We start from the raw sequence: 24,316 nt of genomic DNA, 5'->3' as shown, positions 1-24,316 counted from the left end.
GAAATGTGCTAAAGTTGCTAGAACTGATAGTTCTGATAGGACAGTAGCCAAGTGTAATAAAATTATGTGATGCATGGCTTAGAATTTGAAATAAAACTTTCCTTGGATTGACAAAATTCATTCTAATGGACAAACAAGAGCTATATGACAGAGGTGTAAAGAATGTGGAAATTAAATTCAATGGCAACTTCTGGTTCTTCTAATCTGCAAAGTTCCACATTTTCTAGGCATGAGACATCTAGAGATCACCCACTTGCTAGGTAGTCATAAAATCATTAAACTGCACTGTGACAGAAGCCTGTACAACTCTGCTTCATGAGTACAGAGATGTATTTCCAGACTTTGCAGTCCTAGCTGCAATTGTGTTGGTGTCACTAGTGACATCCGTGGTAAGCGAGAGAGGCTTCAGTGTGCAGAAAAAATCAAGATGAATGGAACATCCAGAATAAAACATGAGACCTTAACACAAAAGATGTCAAAGAAGAGGGACCTAGTGTGTAGGAATATGATCCAAAGCTAAGCCTCAGAATATTTTGTGCAATACAACATAGACAAAAGTGAACTATACTGTAGTTAAAGAATATGATATTTGTACATGATATCAATTTTAATACATAATTTTTTAAAGAATAATAAATAATTACAAATAAATAAAACTGACAGAGTTTTGCGTTTGTTTATTCCTGGTATTTTAATGGATGTTTAGCCACTTCAGCATGTTTCTGGGAGGGGACTGCAACTTTGCTGGTGGGACTACTATTTTTATCAAATTAGGAGTCCTGGACTCCTAGTTTTAAAATCCTAGTGAGATCAGTACGTAACCGGACCATTTGGGGGCTTTCTATCTGAGATAACCTTTTATGCATTGTATTTGATATTTTATGCACAGTCATTAAATAATTTTAATTTATCTGTATCCCTTTCATTTATTTTGAGGATTTTGAAACATTGACTGGTGAAGTGGTGCTTCTTTGTTTTTATTTCTCTCTTACCTTGTGTTAGAGTAAGTATTACCCACCCAGTTCTTGTTCCAGTTTTCTGCATTTTTCCATTTCGTATTCATTGTCTTAATGTTATGTATATTTGATTTAATTTAATTGTCTGTAAGTTTGATTTTGTTGCATGTTAAGTAATGTAATTTTGTTTACTGGAATTTTATACTTTCCAGAAATTAGTTTGACCTGATTGTTTTGTTGTAAACACCAAACTTTGTATCTAAAAGCTGTCCTAGTTCCTGACCTTGATTGAGAATCAAGTAAACATCTTCATTTTTTTAATTCATTCTTAATGTATTAATGATAATAGTGAAATCAAGGCTGACTGGGACTGTGTGACTTTAGACATAAATAGCTTCTACAATATTTTCAAAATTCTGGAGGGTTGACCCTCATTTGGGAATCAGTTTTTGCATCTCAAGTTACAGTATAACCTTTGTCGATAGAGAAATTAGTCAGTTGGGCTTTCAAACACTTGATGTCAAGGTGTTCATTTTGCTGTGACCAGTTTGGAGTTACATTTTAATTTTTGTTCATATTATTTGGATTCTAAAAGATTAATTCATTTTTCTGGAAATATTTTAGTGCTCACAGAGAATTTTTGTTCAAACACATTTCTTTAAATTTTATTCAGAATTCAAACACTGGAATATTACCGTCTGTGGAACAACAAAGAACTGTAGACACAACAGCACTATACTAGCTACAGCATACGTTATTACTTTCCATTTTGGATTTTCGTTGAGGCTTGAACTCAGATTTCATTAGAACATTTTATTATTAGGACTTCTGACTTAATTAATAATTCTTGAATTATTCTTGGATTATTTTTGGATTTGATTCTTAAAACTGTAAGTTCTTTTTTTCATTTTTACATTGTTTTTCCAGGGAAATAAATTATTTGTTAAATTTGACAAAGTTTTTTGTCTTCACTTTTTCTTTGTTACTGTTTATTAGCTCCAAAACACGTAACACTTAAGGTGTCCTAAGGTGTGGGTAAATATGGTCATCAAAAATGTATGCAGAGACATTGTCCTGTTAGTTGTCCTTGGTCTGACAAAGCCTGGGACTTAGCAGAAAGCTGTAGCAGTCATAAAGAAGGGACATGTTTCTAACTATTTGTTACTGGAAATCCACATCCATTCCCAGGACTGTGTCTAGGGCCTGGAAGTCCCCCACCATTACCAGGATTGTGTCTAGAGCACTTCCCACTGTAGGGAAATTGCCAATTCCCATAAGAGAGGGATCGATCCATGGCTCTTTTGGGTACAACAGCTTCCCATTCCTGCAAGAGTGGGATCACTGACACATGGAATGAAGTTGTCATTCTGACAATTTCTGATTCAGATGCCCACCTCTGGATGAGGTATGTGTACATCTAGATCAGCTGGACAGAATGAATTTACTAAATTTGAGATATAAATATCTAATTTTGTGTTATTTTTCCATTTTTCACTATATTAACCACATTAGGGGCTGATGTTTATGTCTGCTTGCATTTACTGTTGAGTCATATACTTCATTTTGTCTTCCTGAAATGTAGGACCAACATAAGTGGTAGCCTTATAAGAGATGGACCACTATATTATACTTGTTTAGGTCGTGTAAAAGTTTATTAAGTTCTAACGGAAATTAATTCTCTCCTGCAGTACTTCTTGACGGTACAATACTGACAGGTGGCAGATTAATAGCTGGGATTAATTGTTTTTCAGTTGACTAGTTCATTAGATACAATTGCTACAAATTACCATAAAAGTTCACTTCCTGAATGGTGCATCATGCTGCTTCAAGATGGGCTCACAATAAATGTAAAGAGAAAGTTTTCAAGCACAGCACTCTCTCACTAAATCACCCTTCATATTAACACATTTTCCTGTTGTAGGCTGGTATTGCCATGAATCCCATTTCATTAAGTGGTATTTTGTACTTTATTATTTATTATCTGACATGGACAACATTATAATGAGGAGTGATCTTTATTACAACTAATACCATATAAAAATAAATTCTAACCAGTCAAGGAAGCTTCTGCTTCATAAGTAATGCAATGGAGGGTTGAGAGAAGATGAATTCTATACATGTTAGCCTTATAATGTTTTTTTTGCTCTTTTTTTGCAGAGTAAGCTCTGTTTTAAACAGGGATGTGAAGCAGTTTGGAAAGAAGCACCTTTTTGATGGAAAGGAAGACACTTGCTGGAACTCAGATCAGGTAGGTTTCGTGATGAGGTTAGGGTGGAGAATAAAAGAATATAAGGTTTAAACATCTCCAAGTCATAAATTATCCCTGTAGTTTCTTTCATGAAGCAATTGTGAGTTCCCGCACTCCCAAAACCATATCCTAGTTTATAATAAAGGTTATGTACTTTAAGAGTGCAGTATAAATGGCCACAATATGGTTTGTACCTGATGCTGTAGAGAGGCCACAGTGTAGCTTGTACCTAATAGAACCCATTTTCCAATGTGGCTTGTTTCCCAGACTGCCCAATATCCAATGTTGTGGCTTGCATCCAAGAATGCCCCATGGCCACAGTGTGGCTTGTATCTCAGAATGCACAATTTCCTGTTCGTCTTTTAGCTTGAGTTTTCTCCCCTTCTGGTAAGGGATTGTCATCCCATGGCAGTTACTTTACAGTATATAGCTGAAGGAGTGCTTTTATAGGTTTGAAATTATTCTAAAGAAACAGTTTTCAATGAATTCATATTCAGTTGCATATTTATATAAAATACCAACATGTAGTGGTTTTATTCTTCATAACTTGGGGTCCCGAGTGGCTGAGTGGTCTAAAGTGCTCTCCGTTACGGATCACTGCCATCTCACCTCTGTCTGCGTGGGTTTGAGTCTAGGTTTTGGCTAATGTGAGTATGTGAGAAAGCTTGCCAGTAGCTTCTCGTGGGTCGGTGGTTCTTCCCGGCGTTTTCCTGGGATCTTCCTCCACCATTAATACTGGTTGCCATGCATAGCCTATTGTGTGCTGAAAAATGGTGTTAAACCCCACAACAACAACAACAACAACAAAAATCTTCATAACTTTTATTAGCCAGCATGAATATTAAAGAATTCACATGTTTTTACTATACATTACATGTATTATCAAATAACTACCATGTGAAGTGAATTCTTTGTTTGGAAAAGAAACAACCAATAGGTTGCTAAAAGAATTAGTGGCCATAATAAAGCTTGTACACCAGACTGCCCAAATCAGAATCTGCAGTGCATACCTCAAGGTCATGCTGTTTTGTTATGCATATGTGGTGGAAAGAGAATAAGTTCTCATAAGTGTTCCATTTTATATTTTTTTCATTTCAGTTTGTATGTGTGCATGCATGGGTGTGTTTTCAGTTCAGTTTGTGTTATTTGCTTTTAATGTGACTTTCTCTTATCTGCTATTCAGACCTTTTTGGTTCTTGTTTTTTTTCTCCCTGCTATTAATGGACCATGATTCTTCAATCTTTTTTCTAACCTCATTAGCTCATAGCACTTACAGTTGGATTTAACCTCATAGCACCACATTTGGATTAACCTCACAGCACCCACATTGGATTAACCTCATAGCACCCACATTTGGATGAATTTCATAGCACCCACATTGGATTAACCTCATAGCACCCACTTTGGATTAACCTCATAGCACCCACATTTGGGTTTGACCTCATAGCACCCACATTTGGATTTAACCTCATAGCACCCACATTGGATTTAACCTCATAGCACCCACATTTGGATTAACCTCATAGCACCCACATTTGGTTGAACCTCATAGCACCCACAATGGATTAACCTCATAACACCCACATTGGATTAACCTCATAGCACCCACATTGGATTAACCTCATAGCACCCACATTTGGATTTAACCTCATAGCACCCACATTTGGATTTAACCTCATAGCACCCACACTGGATTTAACCTCATAGCACCCACATTTGGATTAACCTCATGGCACCCACATTTGGATTAACCTCATGGCACCCACATTTGGATTAACCTCATGGCACCCACATTTGGATTTAACCTCATAGCACCCACATTTTGATTTAACCTAATCACACCCACATTTGGATTTAACCTCATAGCACCCTCATTTAGATTGACCGAATATCACCCACTTTTGCATTTAATAACGTAGCACCCACATTTGCATTAACCTCATGGCACACACAATTGGATTTAATCTCATAGCACCCACATTTGGATTAACCTCATGGCACCCACATTTGGATTTAACCTCATAGCACCAACATTTGGATTTAACCTCGTAGCACCCACATTTGGATTAACCTCATAGCACCCTCATTTGGATTGACCTCATAGCACCCACTTTTGCATTTAATCTCATTGCACCCACACTGGATTAACCTCATAGCACCCACTTTTGCATTTAATCTTATAGCACCCACATTTGGATTTAACCTCATAGCACCCACATTTGGATTTAACCTCACAGCACCCACATTTGCATTTAATCTCGTAGCACCCACATTTGGATTTAATTGCATAGCACCCACATTTGAATTTAACCTCGTAGCACCCACATTTGTATTTAACCTCGTAGCACCCACATTTGTATTTAACCTCGTAGCACCCACATTTGTATTTAACCTCGTAGCACCCACATTTGTATTTAACCTCGTAGCACCCACATTTGTATTTAACCTCGTAGCACCCACATTTGTATTTAACCTCATAGCACCCACATTTGTATTTAACCTCGTAGCACCCACATTTGTATTTAACCTCGTAGCACCCACATTTGCATTTAATCTCATTGCATCTACATCTGGATTAACCTTATGGCACCCACATTTGAATTTAACCTCATGTCACCCACATTTGAATTTAACCTTGAACAATAGGTAAAAATACACAATGTATTTATAATTGGAAAGAAAACTTAATATTTACTACTTAGTTGATGCCACCTTTTGAAATTGAGGAATGTAAGTCATTGTTTCCTGAGTCAAGGCCACACAACTTAAATTTACAATGAAGGAAGCAGCTGCAATTATCTGCACTGACCTCTTTTATTTCTTCACATTTAACACTTTATAAGCTATGACAGACCAGTGCTGCAATGGTAATAATAATCATAATAATATTAATAATGCAGTAAAGAATTTTTCCACCAGCAATCATATAACATTATAGAACATTTGCGACAGTATTTTGTTTGATTTCAAACTTTGGAAAGGATAGTGATAAAGTAATTAAGATTCATTAAAATTAAATCCATATGAAAAACCTGAGTAGCTCTGAAACCATGGCTTCTGTAGGATGTATTCAGTCTGCTTTTCTTGAGATTTCTTTGTTTAAATTTTGAATACAGGCATGGCTTTCATAAATATTATTGATGAGTGTTACATGTAGCAATGTAAGAATCTAAAGAAAATAAATAATATTAGGGTGTTTATATAAGTCACTTGATGCCATTTCATTGACCTCATTTTGACAATAACATCAATGAGGGGTTTTTATGATCACATGCTGTTCACTACATTAATTTGATTGGCATCTTGTACATTACTTTGGTTTTTTCATTTCCATTGGAAAAGAATATCTGTTAAAGTTCTATCATTACCACTACTGGTCATAGACCAGAAGAGCTTATGTGATAGCCTTTTGGTGAAGTTTGTTGTTACTACTCCTCCTAAACTAATTGGAGGATTGCCTTGGAACTTTATACACACATTCATCGCAAGGTCTTGTTGGTCCTTAATGAAAATGGCACCATGTGGGAATTCAGAATGGCTACCACAGTGGCCATCTTGAAAATCTTGTTATTGCTACTCTTCCTGAATGGATGGTCATAACAACATTGATGTTTCACTGAAAGACTTTTTATTATGCCTCATTAGTCCTGAATGAAATGTGGCATGGATCTAGTGTCCAGTATGACCACCGTGGCAGCCATTTTGAAACTCTTGTTGTGGCTGCTTCATCAGAACACAATGTCCTATTGAAATGTGGTTTGTCCTGATGACTTCCTATGATGTCTAATTGATCCTTAGTGATAATGGTGCTGTTTGGACTTCCGATATGACTGCCATGGTGGTCATTTTTAAAATTCTTGTTATTGCTACTCTTTCTTAAAAAAAAAGGAAGTCATTTTGACTTGGGCTTGCCACCAGGAGCCGAATTATGATGGTATAGTTGGTCCTAAGTGAATACGGTGTTGAACTAACCTAAAATATGGCCACCATTGCAGCAGTCTTGAAAATCTTGTTAATGCTACTCCTCCAAGATGGATGGTCATGTCAGTTTGGGTTTTTACCAAAATACATACGATGTCTAGTTGGTCCTAAATGAAAATGATGCCAGTCATATATCCAATATGGCCACAATGGCATCCCTCTTGAAAATTTCATTATTGCTTCTCCTAAACAGAAATATATCAACATGGGGTTTTCTCCTAGAGACTTTTGTGTGTAGATGGTTCTAAACTAAAACATGTTGATCTGACTTAAGATGTGATGGTAATGTCAGCAAGATTTTTCACCAAATGTCTTTTATGGTATCAGGCTGTTCCTGAGTGAAAATACGATAATTTGACATCCACTATGGCCACCTTGATAGCTTGAGAATCTTGTTATTGCCGCTTCTCCAAACTTTAAAGTCATATTGACATGGGTCTGGTTTGTCCTAAATAAAAATGATGTCAGTCTTGCATCTAATATGGCTGCCATAATGTCCATCTTGACATTTCTTTTTCACTACTCCTTCTGAATGAATGGACTTATTGATATGGGGTTATTACCAAACAGCTTATAATGATGTCTGTGGTCCTGAATGTAAAAGGTGCTGACCAGAAATCCAGTATTGAAAGTCTTGTTAACACTTAAGAATAACGATATGTTATAAACATTCAGTAGTTAAAATGAAGAAACAGTCTTATCTTGGACATTAGAGCATCAGTTCCTTCTAGGGACTCTTGTTTTTATTTTATTTTATTTTTTAAGGAAATAAGATTTACCAAAAGAAAATCTTGTCAGAAACTGACATCTTGCCAGTCTGACTTATCTAATCCTGTTGAAAATGGATGATTAATATCACATGATCTGAATTGAATTTATTGAACAAGGTGCAGCAGTTTTCATAATACATGTACATATCAGATGATGGACTGCCAGAAAAGGAATCTGTTTAAATATCTCAGAGAAGAAACTTGAATATCCAAATATTTCTCAAAGCTACCCATGCTTATGCGCACAGTTGCACAGATTTGTCATTTAACTACAAGAAAGTTATCTGCCAAATTTGGTCAAAATCAAACAAGTAGTTTCTAAGGTATTCTGGTTTAAAGTTTCTGTCTATTTTACTCCAGATTGGGGAAATATTTTCTTCATATTGACATGCAATCTGTAACATGATGCAACTACTAACACCAACTCAAACCATCTGGCCAGAGGTAATTGGATAATTAGATGCTAAGGATAGTTGATTGGCATTATCAGAAGGCCTTATCTGTAGCCTTGTCAGCAGAGACTTTCCACCTCTGCTGGGATGTTGTTGTGGACACATCCAAGGTCTTACCAGAGCAGAGTAGGAACCTTCTGAAGACTACTCTTCTGGAGGCAGGGACTATCTTTGGAGGGCTCATCCCTTTTGTGGCTTCACAGGATTTGAGAGACCATCAACACAGGTCCACCACATCTGCTCCTGACCCTTTGAAAATGTCCAAGAAGAAAACTCATCCTGATGGCACACATGATAAGAATGCTAAAATTCTTTAAGGCCTCACAGTCCCACTACTAACAGCAACCCCATTTCAGAGATTATCCACCCTACCCCACCCTTTGCCAGTTGGTTCCTTAAAGGGCACATGACATTTAGGCCCAGGGAAGAAGTATGCAGGACCTTCCAAATGACAATGTTGAATCTCTAGGGACGTTGCTCCCTCTTCTGCAGAGTCTCTCTTCTGTTGATTCCCATAGGCATCACACTAAACCTCTTTTCCAAGTACTTTCTATTAGAAAAAGTGGTTACTTGCTTTACATTCAGGATCTTTCTCCTCTATTAATGTTTACCATGTTTTCCACAAGTTGAATCTGGTTCACCACTTTACAAGGATGCAGTAGAGAGGGTCTTCGATGACCAGTCTCCAGCCATCTGCATCCAGATTTTTCTGGTACCAAAGATAGGTGGAAAGTTTTGTCTAATTATCAACAGTTGCATCTAAGCCGATTTCAGCAAGAAGAATCTTTTAAAATGGAGGCCACAGCCTCACAGGAATGTCATAAGACCTGGCAGCTCAATGGTCACCATCAAACTTCAGAATGCATACTTTATATTCCTGTTTTTCCTCCACACAGGAAGTACCTCCAGTTTTACTTGGATGGGAAGGTCTTCCAATTCTGTGATCTTCCATTTGACCTAGCCTCTGCACCTAGAGCATTTACCAGAGTCATAGGAGTAGTTAATGTCACTAGGCATCCCAGTCCTTCATTATTTTATTAATTGATTGATCCACAATGGCTGGCTAGACTCCCACAGACTAGATCTGCCTTGATGTTTACCCATCTTTTACCCAACCTAGAAAAAGTGCTAACTCCTTCTCAAGATTTTGGGGATGAATTGACTCACAGAGGGCTAGTCTGTGACCCTCAGGACAGAGTAGACAAGATTCTTTCCCAGTTGGAGGTGCTGAGACCATGTTATTGGCCTGACTTTATGTTTTTAGTTGAGGACTTTGAACTCCACAGCAAACCTGGTACCCCATGACAGATTGTGCTTGTATCCTCCAGTTTCTCCTTTTGGCAGTCTGGAAATTGCACAGGATCCTCTGAATGCTCAGGTTTCTGAAGGTCAGGATTTTCACAATCTGTTTTGGTGGACAAATTGGGACCAGTTTCTGTCCAGAGACCCTATACACCCCCCAAACCCTACTGCTGTATGTGTTTGCATGTATGTCTGGCATAGGACAGGTCTTTCTAAAGCAGGAAGGACTGACTCCTCAGGGCTAATGGTCCCAGGAAAAATCTATCCTCCACATTAACAATTTGGAAGTGAGGATCCTGTTTTTAGCCACTCAGGAGTGTATCTGCAAAATACGAAGTAACTGTATAATGGTCTCAGCCAGCATGTTGGTGGTAGCATACTTCAAGATACAAGTAGACACACATGCACCTTCTCTTTACATGGAGGCTTGGAAACTCTTTTGCAGGGAAACCTGAAGGAATTATCCAATGAGTTTGCCATGTTCCCAGCAAAGAGAATATTTTGGCAGACCTTATGTCAAGGAAAGGTACGATAGTCCTTATGGAATGGTCACTCCACCAATCTGTAGTAGACTCCCTGTTACAGCTGTGTGGAACTCAATTGGTGTACTTATTTGCTACAAGGCTAAACAACAAGCTCCCCTTCCAGGTTTCCCTAATCCCTGACCAGAAGGCCTGGGCAGTGGATGCTTTCAACCTGAAGTGGGATTGTCTCTTCACTTACACCTTCTCACCTTTTTGGATCATCCCACAGGTTCTTCACAAGTGAAAAACTCCACCTCTCAGCTCAGTATGATAGCCCCTTTGTTGCCCCAGTGATTGTATTTCAACAATCTTCTCAGTCTGCTGGTGGACCATCCCAGTATATTACCTCAGTGGATAGACCTCCTGCAAGTGAACCTTCCCAGTATATTACCTTAGTGGAAAGACCTCCTGCTGGTGGACCATCCCGGTATATTACCTCAGTGGAAAGGCCTGTTTCAATAAAGAAGCTCTCTCTTACACAACAGCCCACATATTCTTCACCTTCAAGCTTGGCTCATCTCAAATGATCTGTCTGCAAATGACTTGATGTGTGGGTATGTGAGAAAGCTTGCCAGTAGCTTCCCATTGGTTGGTGTTTCTTCCCAAATTCTACTTGGCTTCTTCTTCCACTAAATATACAGATCACCATGTATAACCTGTCATGTGCTGAAAAATGGCATTAAACCACACAAAACCAAACCAAACCTTAATCAAATTAAAGAAAACAAAAATATGCTTTCTTTCAAGCATTTAATACAATTCCAATCAAAAATAGCTGAATCAGTATTACCTTGAAGTCTGATGACTCTGCTGCTCATAACGCTTCATTGTTGGATTTGTTGCAAGTGGACATTACTGTTTGTCTTCATAAGCTACTGAGTGGTGGTCTTTCAAAATTCCTTGAATACATTCAGCAGTTAAAAAGAATTAAATAGTATTATCTTGGATTCATATAGATTCATTGTGGCCATTAGAGCACCAGTCCCTTTATGAGACTCTTATTTCATTTTTCGTTAGATTTAATTCTGTTCATATACTCACTGGTCTATGTTGAATGCATCAAACTAATGCAAATTTATACTGAAATGAAGTTACAGGAATCCTTGATAGGCATTGAGCAATAGGTAGCTGTCCTAATTATCTGTTTCTTTGTTCCATGTTGTACAGCTCATATTCCATTAAATCTGTAAAAACAAAAAATGTCTTTTACACAAACATGCAAAATTGTATACCTGTAATATTGTCTAGCTCCATTGGATTCAAGAACCAGTAAGTACATATACCTCTGTATTAATTATTTTTTAAATAACTCTAATTATGTTGCATACATAATAAATTATATCAGACACATAAATTACAGAGTTCTTAATTGACCAAACTGTCCTCCACCAAGCTGTCTACAGCAGCCATGAACTGATGAATCATTTGTCAGCAGTAATCACTACGAAGACCTAATTAACTGCACAAGCCTTCAACTCATTGACAACTAACCATGCTTTAGCTGAATTATATAGTAACTTTCAACGTGTCATCAGCACTTCACAGAACTTTGTTATTTTGGTAAAAGAAATTAACCCCCAAAAATGAATATGCTAATGAAATAGGATGAGTTAGAAGTCTTCAGCAGTAAGTCCAGTTGTTCATTACTATTAAATAATGAATTCAACATTGAGTTTGGCTTGTCTAGTCAATGTCCTCACTAACCTTTAATGTCTGACAAAAATAACAGTAACCAGTCTGACATTCAGTATTTCATGTCAATAACTTTTGTAAATGAGTATGAATCAAGGCATAATCCATAATGATGTCTGAATCATAATGCTTAAAAGTTGCACTCCTCTACATTTTAAAGCGTGAAATCTTTTGAGTGTATTTAGATACCATGAATTCATTTATTTGTTTAAGTTTACATTTTTCTGGTTTTTGTAAATATAAAATATTTGTGTGTACTTTTCAAGTCAAATACAACTGCAAACAGCATGGAGCCTGATCCACCATCACTCCTAAAACTACTGATCACTCCTAAAACATCAGAGACCCAGTTCTAATAGTACATTACATGATGGCAGATCTGGGTCTGTGTAGTTTGCATTTGGATTCATCTTATAAGTGAATATATTCAGTAACAAAATTTGTGAACTGAGGAAGTGGCTCTGTTGTTTCAACAGAAAGATTGTCATTCTTGGAGTCTTTAAATTTTTGGATTGGGGAAATTGCTCTTTTTTTACAGGAGGATTGTAATTCATAAAGTCTTGAATTTAAGATTTTAAGCAACAACAAAGTCCATAAAAATTTGTGTCCCATGAAAATAGTGACTTCATGGTATATTAAAATGATAATTGACATATAATGATATTTCGTATATATTGACTTTAATAGAGATATCTATTTTAATACGTTGTGTGAATATTTAATTTGTATGGTGTGCTGGACCTTTGTCTATAACTGAGGGTAGAAGTTTGGTCTACCTGACTTCTCGTGTTTTTGTCATGTTTATTAGTTATAAATGAGTTGTTTACTGATATTTGAGTCCAAGGTTTAGCCTTATTTACAACTTTGAATGTTCTGGAACTGACCATATGACCCACATATGGCTTTTTTTATTGTGTCTTAGGTTATAGTTTGAGAGAAATCAATTGTTAAAATTATTCATATGAATTACAAAGTGCTCATTGACATTTTGAATGAAAACACAACTTTGGGATTATTGAGGACTTATTTGGAGACATTCTGAATTATATCATTATGGTACATCAAAACTATTCCTACATTAACTCATTCAAGACTATTGGTACACCAGCACATTCAAGACTATCATATTTAATTCAGAATATTCTTTACGTTTAGACTTGTGATAGGATTATTTAGAATTTAATTCACAATACTGTAAGTTACTTTTAAATTTACACTTTATAACTTAGATAGTTATGTGTTTACTAAACTTGTTGATTTGGTTTCTTTCTGTTACATAGTTAAAGACCATTGAGTCATAACAATATGTGCATTTGTACAAGTCAGAAATATATATTTTCATCATGCAATTTAAAAAAATCCAGTAGTCTGCCAGTGTGAGGGGATTGCATGCATGAACACATGTCAGTGTTTTGACAACTGGTATTTATATATTGGAACATCTACCTCTTTTTTAGTCAATTATTTTAAACTTGAACATGAAAATAAAATTTTATATTTTTGTACTGATGTCACTGTCATGACCTAGTAAATTAGCCCATGAGCAACTTGTTCAACCATTTGCTACACACTCCTGTGATGTGATGTGATTTGGATTTTTAACGTAGCTTTAACAATTTTTCAGTCATATTGCTATGATGTCTGCATTGTGGCAGTTTATAATGATGTCTAGCACTGGGGCATCATGCCGGAGACGTGTAGCATGATGTCCCACAAAGTCGCATTATTCTGACACCAGGCCGACCAGTCCTAACTCTAACCTCTTAATGCTGAGCTCCAAGCGAGGCAGCTGTTAGTACCATTTTTGTAAGTCTTTGGTATGACTCGGTCAGGGATTGAACCCACAACCTCCCGCATCCGAGGCGGACGCTCTAACCACTAGGCCACCGGTGCGGTACACACTCCTGTGATGAAGCATCAGCATTACTATTGGTGTCAGATGTCCCAAAAACAGGTACCAGTTGTAAAGGGAGACAAAATAGGTTTATGTTAGAATTTACCCTCATTTATGCTTCAGGGACCCCCAAATTTTGTATTTGACCAAGTTTGATGCCTAAATTTATTTCTACTCAAGTTCTGACAAGGGGAATTTACATTCCCAATCTTGCATCCCTAGGGGATACTCTGAGAATGATATAATGTATACTTATATATAAGTTGTCTACCTACAAACAAAATTAGCTCTAACCTGGTATCACATAATGTGCCAGTAGATAAGGATCTGTTCTTTGTTCTAATGATTACTCCTAACAAGCTGCTTAGAACCAGATCTGCTAGATAAGTGCGTTATGAGATAGCAGTTCTGCATCTGTGCAGTTTGCAGTTGTTCTCAACTAGTAAGCATTTAGAGATTGGGCTACAACAGACAGACAATATGTCAGCCATAGATCGTCCAAGGAGTCATCATGGATGTCCATGGGATCTGTCTTTAGTCAGTACACTAATGTTAAATGACAGCTACATGTACATGTATGGACACATTACAGATTCTCATGATTTATGTGACCATGTATGATGATGTTAGGCAATGTTTATTGCAGGTGAAACATTGGCATCTGTGATTCACATTCATGCATTTAAAAAACTGACTGTTGATGATCTTAGTTTTCCATGGTTCATCAATGGACTGTCCATTGTCACCTTAATGAATGCATTGCAGACAAGATACAAAATTACTATGGTTTGATTTGATTGTAAGTTCAAGGAATGTGGATATTTTTTCTTTGAATAAGAAAATTAAACTCAATTGTTGCAAACTTGACCCAAGTGTCTGCGAGTGCCAGCATATAATCAAAGTTTAACTTTGAATGGACTGTCACCTGAGTTAAAGAAGTAAGGGACAGATCATTTAATGGTTTGGAGGGAATATTTTGTATCCAGTCCTCAAATAGTAGGAAAAAAAATATTCTTCCTCTGATTTATAGAAAAGAAAAGGAACCTATTATATCCAATAGTTAATTGAAAATAATATCCTGGCTTGAAAGAAAATCTCAGTGCCCACCGCCCGCAAATAAAATTAAATGGTCAGTGACAGGGAGGCTTTTGTCTTTTGTTTTCCCTGTATACACTGTATAATTCTTTAAAGTTACTCATGTACCAAAAATGTTGCAAGTGAGTTTACCATATTTAATTTAGCCATATATAAAGTGAAGTCATTTCATAATGACGTGGCAGATCAGGGTCTGTGCTCTTCATATAGAGTCTTAAGTAAAACAAAAGGTATTGACTTATTGGTGCATTACATGTATATTATGGCAGATATTGGTCATGAATCTCATATGCTTAATGAATATGTACTAATAATTGAACTAAAGTATGAAAATTTGACGATACATGTGTTGAAAACAGTTGACTTAGAGTTTGGAAAGTTTCATCCTTCAAACTTAATCATGAAATAAAATATCCATGGTAACCAAAATAAACAGAATAATTTTAAAGAATGTCCTTGATGAATTAGTTTATTATATTACTTCATCCTATTTACTAGTCATGTATTTGATATTTGCACACTGTATTTTCTCTTTTCCAGGGGTCACCACAGTGGATTGAAATTGAATTTCAGACATCTTTGAAGCTACAGGAGTTACATATTCAGTTCCATGGGGGTTTTGCTGGCAGAGAATGTTGTATAGAGGGTACTGAGGTGTCTGGTGGGGAAGTGAAAAAATTAGCTGAATTTTACCCAGAAGATGTGAATTCTCTACAAGTATCCTTTTTTATTGTGGTTGGAATTAGCTTGCAGTATCAACTTTGTCTTATTTTTCATTGCCACTTTATTTACTATCACAATTCATCTTGTTTGAGTTAAATGGCATCTTGATAATGCAGATGGTTATTATTTGAAACAAGTTTTGAAAAACAGGGACTTGTTATCAGTTACATTTTAATCATAATATTTTTAAGTATACAGGATTCATAAACTGTCAAGTCCTAACATAGCCACAGGCAGCGGTTGAGTAGGTGAAAGTTACCTAGGGATTTTCATTAGCCAGCACAATAATAAGCATTATGCTGGCCAGTGAAATTGCCCAGGCAATTTTCTTGGCTTGTCAAAGACTAGTTTCATACATGTTGCCAATTTCAAAGTGACTTAATTATAACTGTAAATGACAACTCACCATTGTTCTATTACAGATGTATTGGAATCAAAAGCACTGATCTCTGATGATTGGCTGTGTGGATTTGTCTTCAAGTGATATTGATGTAACAAAACATAACCACCCATGAACAGTGTGTAATCTATTGTTTACATAGTAATTATAGGAGATCAATGAATATTTGCCAAGTATCTATCATTAATCTTGTAATTATCTACGCATCATATGTTCTAGCTATCAGTTCAAGCACGTACTATTAGATACATCTTTTTTGGTAATATTCATTATTGGCATGAGTTTTTAATGTGTAAAATAAAGTAAGAATATACTAAAATAAACTGTTTATATGTAAAGTAAAAAACACAATTTAAGGAATACTTCCCATATTTTAATTTACCTTATTTTTAAACTTACATTGTGATATTATGTTGTAATATTTTTGGGCACGCACAATTCATGCAAGGCAAGTTTAATTATTCAGTTAGCCATTGCTAGGCAAGCTGACTTTTATACAGGTTTGTTCAGCTTTGGGTATGTTGTTTGAAATTTGATTTGAACATTTGCTGGGTATATCAGTAAAGCTTATTATCTCTGTCATCCATGGGTTTGATTGCTTGTTAGTCAATAGATGTGATAGCTGTACCTTCCTTTGGTTTCTGAATAAGTTCTGTGTGGAAGTCAAAAGTACCTCTGTAATGTGGCAAAACTGTTAATGACAAATCAGTTATATGTAAAGTATATATCTTAAACTGTATACCGTACATTTTAGATTAAATTATTTTCTTTCAGGATGAAGTTTTTTCCACATCAAATGTGGCATCGCTTGGAAATAATCAAATTTGATGAGAATTGGTTGTATACATTACACACCAGACTGATTTAAAGATCTTGCTAACAAAAAAATCTTTAAACTATAGTAGTTACATTTGGAAAACATGTGTTATTATCAGAAAAGATGAATGCAGTTTCAAGTATGGAAACCACTGCAGTTTCCTATAATCAGTTAAGATATCCTACATAAACATACTATATACATATCCAGGCAGTACATCCAGTTGTATTATTGATTTTTTCATCATGTGTTTTTATATATACATATCAGTATGAAACAATATCATGATGATCCTAAGGATGATCAGGGATCGTCCTGGGCTTCGCCAGTGTCGCAAATTGCGATTTTTTTTCCTTATTGGCGACAAAAGTATCCCATCTGGTGATTTTTTTGGTGACAGACTTTTTGGTTATTTAATTTGTACATACAATAATGGATTTGGACTGGATAAATTAAAAGGGAGAATGAAATGAAGCCACAAACTTGACTAAGCAATGCATTGGAATCAATCTGTTACACAAATGATCCTTTGTTCGTATTGACAACCCCATCTTTAGAGTGCATTGTTACATCATAATCTGCTTATGCTGACATCTGGGCTGAGTACTGTATGCTGTGATACAGTCAATCATGCTACCGAACTATACCTACAACTGACCGACTTCTGAAGACGCGAATAGAACAGATACAATTAATTGAATGTCCTTCTGTTGTTTTTTTTTTTTTTTTTTTTTTACATATACCTATACAATAGTTTTGCTGAACCTTCATAGAAAACTGATAACCTTTGAAGTACCGACTATTGCGTATAATTACAAAGCAAATGGAAAAAATCTCAATCACAATTATATCTGTCGACAGTGCAGCATTTTACTCATTGATCTTTTCCTTTTGCCATCAATCCTTGTTATGGCTGCAGAGACTTAAACTCCGCAACAAGAAATAGCAAGAAAAAAACAGTTTTGCATAATTAATAATAATTATTTATTTCTCAAAATACAGGAGTGAAAGAATCCCTAAATTGGGTGTGAATTTATGCTTATATATACGGTCCAATATTGCCAGGTGTTGACTCATGTAAGTTTCATTCGTGGGAATGGAGATCTTTGCTTGTCGAGAAAATTTATACAGCATTCAGTGATCATTCTTGGGATTTAGGAAGCAGTTCACTTCAAGCTTTGTGAAGCTAGCCATGGGGGGGGGGGGGCTGCCGAGAGACTACTGGTGTCACCTGTCAGCACTGTAGACTGTGAACGTGGATTCAGTAAGATGAACCTCATAAAAACTGACATCAGAAATAAACTTTGCATTTCATCTCTCGAGAATTTAATGAGAATCAGCATGTACAGATGTGAAAAATTAGACTTTGAAACTGCATTCAACAAGTTGGCAGCACTAAAATCGCAACGGATCTTCATATAACACTTTGTAACATTTTGTTAATGCTTATTGTAATTAGAGTACTAACTAACCCATCTTTTGTAATTTTCATTGCCTGTTACATTAATAGACTAAATTAACACTTCAAAAAATATTCACTACTTGTTCTGGCGACACTTTTTGAAAATTGGCGACAAAATATTGAGGTTGGCGATTTTTTTGGCGACAGCTTTTTAAAAGCCAGGACCATCCCTGGATGATTTACCCAAACTGTCAGATATATTAAACAAAAGATGTCATAAACACTGAATGAAACAAATGAAACAATCTGTGTGAGATTCAGCATGCACATTGTCAGTGATTCACATATAATGGCTATCATTATCTGTAATGTGCACATCCTTTGGAAAGGTCGAGAATCAAATTGTTTCAAGTAAATAGCATTGTTTCAGTTATTGTATACCAGGTACACATTGGGAAATTATTCTGCGTAGGATAATGTCTAGATCACCTAGATTATTGTTGTCAATGAAAAATTGTTAATCAGCATTTTTCTTTCTCAAGACATTTTTTCGTAATTATAGTATAAGAAAGGCCATTGCTTAGTTTTATACGTGTAACTGCAGCAGTGGCCTTGAAAGCTGTGAATAAAATATATGCCCACCTATTAGTAAGGTCCAACTTCAAACAAAATAGACCCTGATCTGCCATTGCATAATGCAGTGCGAGAGCATGATCTGTTCTGTTTGTTCTACTGATTACTCCATGCAAACTATATTAAAACAGATCTGCTAGTGCATTATGCATAGCAGATCTGGATCTGTGTTACATGTACATGTAATCTATATTGCATACAGGCAGTGTAACTTATAAAGGTGAAAAAGTCCATACCTTTGCATGTAGGTATTAAAACACTGGATTTGTAATTCATATTACTGCCATGTCAAACAGATACTCACTGCACTTGTAGTTTTAGCCATATCTCTATTCTACATTGTTTACTCTTGTCTTGATGGGTGGGGGTTGCTTTTTCCTGTTTCACAGAAAAATAGATTTGCAGCTTTGTTTGCTATCAAACACATTTGACAAATCCGATGGATTACATTTCAAATTTTTGGAGCAGATATTTCAATAATGATATAGAAGATGGGTTAAAATTTAATGTATTTTTCTGTTGCCAGAAGAATAATTATAGGAGTTGAATATTAGAAAGCTGCAAATAGCAACATAGAAGTGGGTATTATCATTTTAGCATAATGTTGTCTTTGTTGTTGCTGTTTTAGGGTTTAGTGCCATTTCTCAGCACAATATATGCTATATTAGTGGGCAGTATAACTGGTGTAGGAGCACTTGTGAAAGCCCTGGTAAGAACCACCAACCCACAGGAAGCTTCTTGTAAGCTTTCTCACATACCCTCATTGGCTGAGCCTGAGACTCGAACCCAGTGTGGACAGAGGTGAGATGGCAGTGATTGGTAGTAAAAATGAATGCAGTTCTGGTGAGATTTGGCATAGGTTTATAGTTTATGCAATATAACTGAATCTGACATCGTATTTATTAAAATCGGGCAAATAATGTGACATTCTGATTAACAATCTGCACTTTCACAGAATATGAAGAACTTGTCACCCTAATTAAAAAGTCGGTAAGAATATAATTTGCCCCAAGAACTAGAGACTTATACTACAGTACACAGTCATTCTGTCAGGTTCATACAGTTAGTAATACATTGGGAACTTATTAAATCTTTTAAATAAAAAGATTATGTCATCATATTGTCATTGCTCTTAACCAGTCATTCAAATGTTTTTACAAAACATCATTATTAAATTTTTTCTGACATTTACATTTTTTTCTGACATGTGATGCTGGAAGAAACTTAAGAATTGTATTCAATAATATAAAAATCTGATACATCCTGTGTAATTGTAGAACAGGATGAAATGGAATCAATGCTTCATTAAAATTTGACATGTTAATACTGATATGTTGACATATTAATGTCCTATAGACTCCTTCTGTAATCATTGGTATGAAAACAGACTATTTTTGTTGTTATTTTCCTTAACTTTTCATTTCAGAAATTTCACATACCCGGAGAACCAACAGTTATATCTTTGAAGATTTTGTTCCTTAATAGCACTGACTTTTTTGGGAGAATTACAATATATAAATTAGACATTATAGGCCTGGAAGTTAGTTAAAAACCAATAAACAGTATTTTGGGAGGTTGATATTTTATATTCTTCTTTCATTGTTGAAATTAAGGTAGCTGGATAGATGAAGGTGACACTTGTTGGATTGCATAATCAGCATGCATTAAATCAGAAGGAATGAACAAGAATCTATTCAGAATGGATGAACAACTATCAGTTGAGACAAATAAGCATCCTTTCAGAAGGAACAGTGCAAGTATTAATTCAACAGCACAAGTATTTAATCATAAAAGACATTACAAGTATCCATTCAGACTGGATGAACAAGTATCCATTAAGATGGGATGAACAAGTATTCCATTCAGATGTGATAAACAAATATCCATTCAGACTGGATGAACAAGTATCAAATAAACAGCACAAGTAATTACACAAAAGGAAAAGTAAAAACATCAATTCAAAAGGACAAAGTACAACTATCAAATCAAGAGCACATGTATTTAATGAGAAGGGAAAACCATGTATCCATTCAGAAGGGACAGTACATCTATCAAATCAACAGCCCAAATAACAAAGGAACACCACAAATATACATAAGATCAACATTGCAAGTATCAAATTGAGGGTCTCTGATTTCTGATCAGCCTCCAGATGTTATTTATATGCATCAGAAATACACTATAACATTTTCTATTTGGCTTGACTAAGTGCATTTAAGGTGTTTTGCCTGGAGTCTTGGATAACTCCAGTCAAGATATTTTGCCTTGAGTTTTGTTTAATTTCTTGGGCAATGTGAGTAGAGTGATTTGTCCATAGACAGCCTGGTATGGGAAATAAATTAAAAAGAAAAATACTGAATAGCCGTTTTCCTTAGGTATTTTTAAAACAGATCTAAAGTCTTGAATATTTTTATTATAAAGTATTTTGTTTGTTTATTGAACATCTGCATATGATAAGAGATAGGTTAGAAATTGTTGTGCCATCATAATGTCTAAGGGCGGATATTTCAAACTCTCTTTTACCTCAGTTTGTTCAGACAACTTTTTATCAAACCCTTAATACATATTTATTTATACCAAGGCCAAGGTGTTATCCCTGAAGGATCACATACTGTATACTCAAGTCATTGTTCATAGATTAGGTATTGCGTACAGAATGTTAAACATTTTCAAAGTATTCTTGAGTTTGCGTGATGAGTGCTAATAATTTCCAAGGTGGCATAGACCTAAGTTCCAGGACATATTGATTGATATTTTATTCAACTTATTCTTCAGCATGTTTTGCCATCATTGTCTTTGGATTGGTTTACTAGACCAACTTTAAATGTCATTGGTCAATACATAGGTGGCTAACGATCCTTGCACTGTCTCAGAAAAAGGTCGTGTGGCAGAGCTGAATCTGACCTGCCTCTACAGGACGGTTCCAGACTTACTCCACTTAGTTGAATGTGTGTATAAATAACGTCATCATATGTTGAATAGTCCCCAGCAGTTGCATTTATTTATAGTGAATTGAATTTGTGAATAAATAATGTCATCCTATGTAGAATATTCCCAAGCAGTTGCATTTATCTGCAGACCTGTAGCATGCTTACTTTATAAAGACCTTTCAATAAATTTATATTGCAGATACCCTTTAATTTCATTGGCATTCGTTCATTGTTTTAGCTTACATCATGGACTTACATATAATGAGATTAAATATTTTTTGGATACAGAAGTGACGGAAAATTTCCATCACGTCCATTCCTACAGACACTTATTCGAGTGGTCTAAAGCGCTCTCCATTATGGATCACTGCCATCTCACCTCTGTCTGCGTGGGTTCGAGTCTCGGATTCAGCCAATGTGGATATGTGAGAAAGCTTCCAGTAGCTTCTCGTGGGTCAGTGGTTCTTTCCGGGATTTTCCCGGGTTCTTCCTCCACCATTAATACTGGCCACCATGTATAGCCTATCGTGTGCTGAAAAATGGCATTAAACCCAACAACAACAACAAGACACTTATTTACAGAGCATTCAGATGTATTAAAAATAGAGATTTATAATAACATCATCTCACTGCCTGCCCTTTTCATAACCATGTCAAGTATCAATTAAACTGAATGACATAGCATTCACATTTTACTGTAATTATTTACTGTAATCATTAAGCAAAATGAGTAATAGTAAAGTTCTCTCTCTCTCTCATTGTTAACTACAATGAATAAGTTTATTTCTATTCCTAATAATAGACATCATTTTATTATGACTTTATGGTCTTAAACTAAGTAATAAAAAAAGAAAAACCAACAAGTTTTGTAAAATTCAACAAATAATTTAATTCCCTTGAATACAAATTTAAAATTTATGCAAAATAAAATTCCACATAATCCAAAGAGATCTATCACAAGTTCTAATGAATATAGTTCTAAATAAATTCCAGTGGTGTTTGAAATAAGATCCAATACCATCAGCATCGCTGTGTCTGTAGCCTTGAATGTACTTATGTACCAGTAGCCTGAAATGTGATGATGTACAGAATCTTCAATTAATCACAATAATATAATCCAAAATGTCCTTGTCTCAATTCACTCTACCAAGTTAATGTTTCTGTTCAAGAATGTTATTGAAGAGCACTTTGTATTTCCAATGAATAAATAATTTGAATAAATAAATTGCACCTAAATGAAATACTGAACAAAACAATAAGATTGATTTCTGCTTAAGATGTTATTGCTGAAATGACTAATTTATAAAATAAACAAGATTAAATTTATATAAAAAACTAAGACCCCAAAAAGAAGAGCCATGATGTAGGACAAAAGTTTATTTCTAGAACAGTCTGTTACTAAAATTATAATAAGGAATGTGGTAAACAGAAGGTAGGCTATATATTTTTATGGGGAATTCCAATATCCATGATCCTGACTCAAATAAATATGTTTACCGTTATTGAAAATAATCTGAATATTTAACCCACACTCCTATGGAAATATTAACTATGTATTATTTGTTCACCAAAAAAAAACATCAGTGTCTCTAGTCAGGAACAACATGAACTTGATCTTGGACTAGGTCTAGTTCATATAAGAATATATTGAGTTTTATTCATTTTGAAATAAACAAGCTGGCAAGGTATGTATAAATTGTTTAGCATCATGGAAGATAATGCCTTCCAAATAAACATAAATATGTTTGCATAAATACTTTAGCATTGCCTAATTAGTGTATGCTTTCCTTGCAGTCAAATAAATACATTTTGTTTTTGCATTATATTCTTTTTGTTTCAGCATATTTAATTGTATAATATAAATAAGTGGAGACTCGTTAATCCAGACACCTTCATTCCAAGTAAATATGTCTGGATTAATGAGCTTGCCGGATAATTGAATCACGCACATTTTTATTTCACAGTGTCATAATATTGTATACTTGAACATGTATTTTCTAGTTGTACATGTATATTCAGTAATGGTTGAAATAAATTAACAAATGCATAAACTGACTTGTTTATTTCACTTTTATTATAACATGTACATATAAGTTTAAACAATTACTGGCAAATCTTTTTTTGTGCTGGCTGGTATCTCTACACATCTTCATTTGCTTGATGGTATCACCATAATACATGTAATGTTAAAAGTTCAACAAATAAAAACTTGTATCATGCCATTAAATGTGCTATGGTAAACTAATAAAATGCAGCCATTCTTATTAGTTTTAGTCTACAACTAATAAGCAAATAATTGACATTGCTGTTTGTTTTGGAATGATGCCCTATGCATTCCAAAGCATAAATCAGTTAACTCTGTTTGTACAACCATCAACAAACTGTGATTGTTACATACAAATGGTAAACAACAATGAGACCTAATGACACACATAATTTATTAACCATATATTATGTCAAAAGTGTGGATGGTGTTTAATTATTAACATCTCCTGGG

General features: G+C 35.3%; 1 protein-coding gene across 2 annotated transcripts in view; it reads left to right on the top strand.

Moving 5' to 3' along the window:
- The window catches only part of LOC149801726 (nuclear receptor 2C2-associated protein-like), a 28,750-nt gene extending 4,880 nt beyond the window's left edge, over positions 1 to 23,870 (top strand). The window contains exons 1-4 of one of the 2 annotated variants that reach the window (XM_089956035.1): positions 1,801 to 2,361; positions 3,114 to 3,204; positions 15,455 to 15,631; positions 20,316 to 23,870. In XM_089956035.1, the coding sequence (XP_089812161.1) occupies positions 2,249 to 2,361; positions 3,114 to 3,204; positions 15,455 to 15,631; positions 20,316 to 20,438 (504 nt within the window). In that variant the 5' untranslated portion in view covers positions 1,801 to 2,248 and the 3' untranslated portion in view covers positions 20,439 to 23,870. Of the gene's footprint in view, positions 1 to 1,800; positions 2,362 to 3,113; positions 3,205 to 15,454; positions 15,632 to 20,315 lie in introns of those variants that run through there. The other variant, XM_089956036.1, reaches the window with a different exon arrangement.
- The last annotated feature ends 446 nt before the right edge of the window (positions 23,871 to 24,316 follow it).

This window comes from Sinohyriopsis cumingii, chromosome 4 (genome assembly GCF_028554795.1).
Source record: "Sinohyriopsis cumingii isolate HCF-2022 chromosome 4, ASM2855479v2, whole genome shotgun sequence".
In the NCBI taxonomy this organism is placed as follows: domain Eukaryota; kingdom Metazoa; phylum Mollusca; class Bivalvia; order Unionida; family Unionidae; genus Sinohyriopsis; species Sinohyriopsis cumingii.
This window is presented reverse-complemented; position numbering and strand designations above follow the sequence as displayed.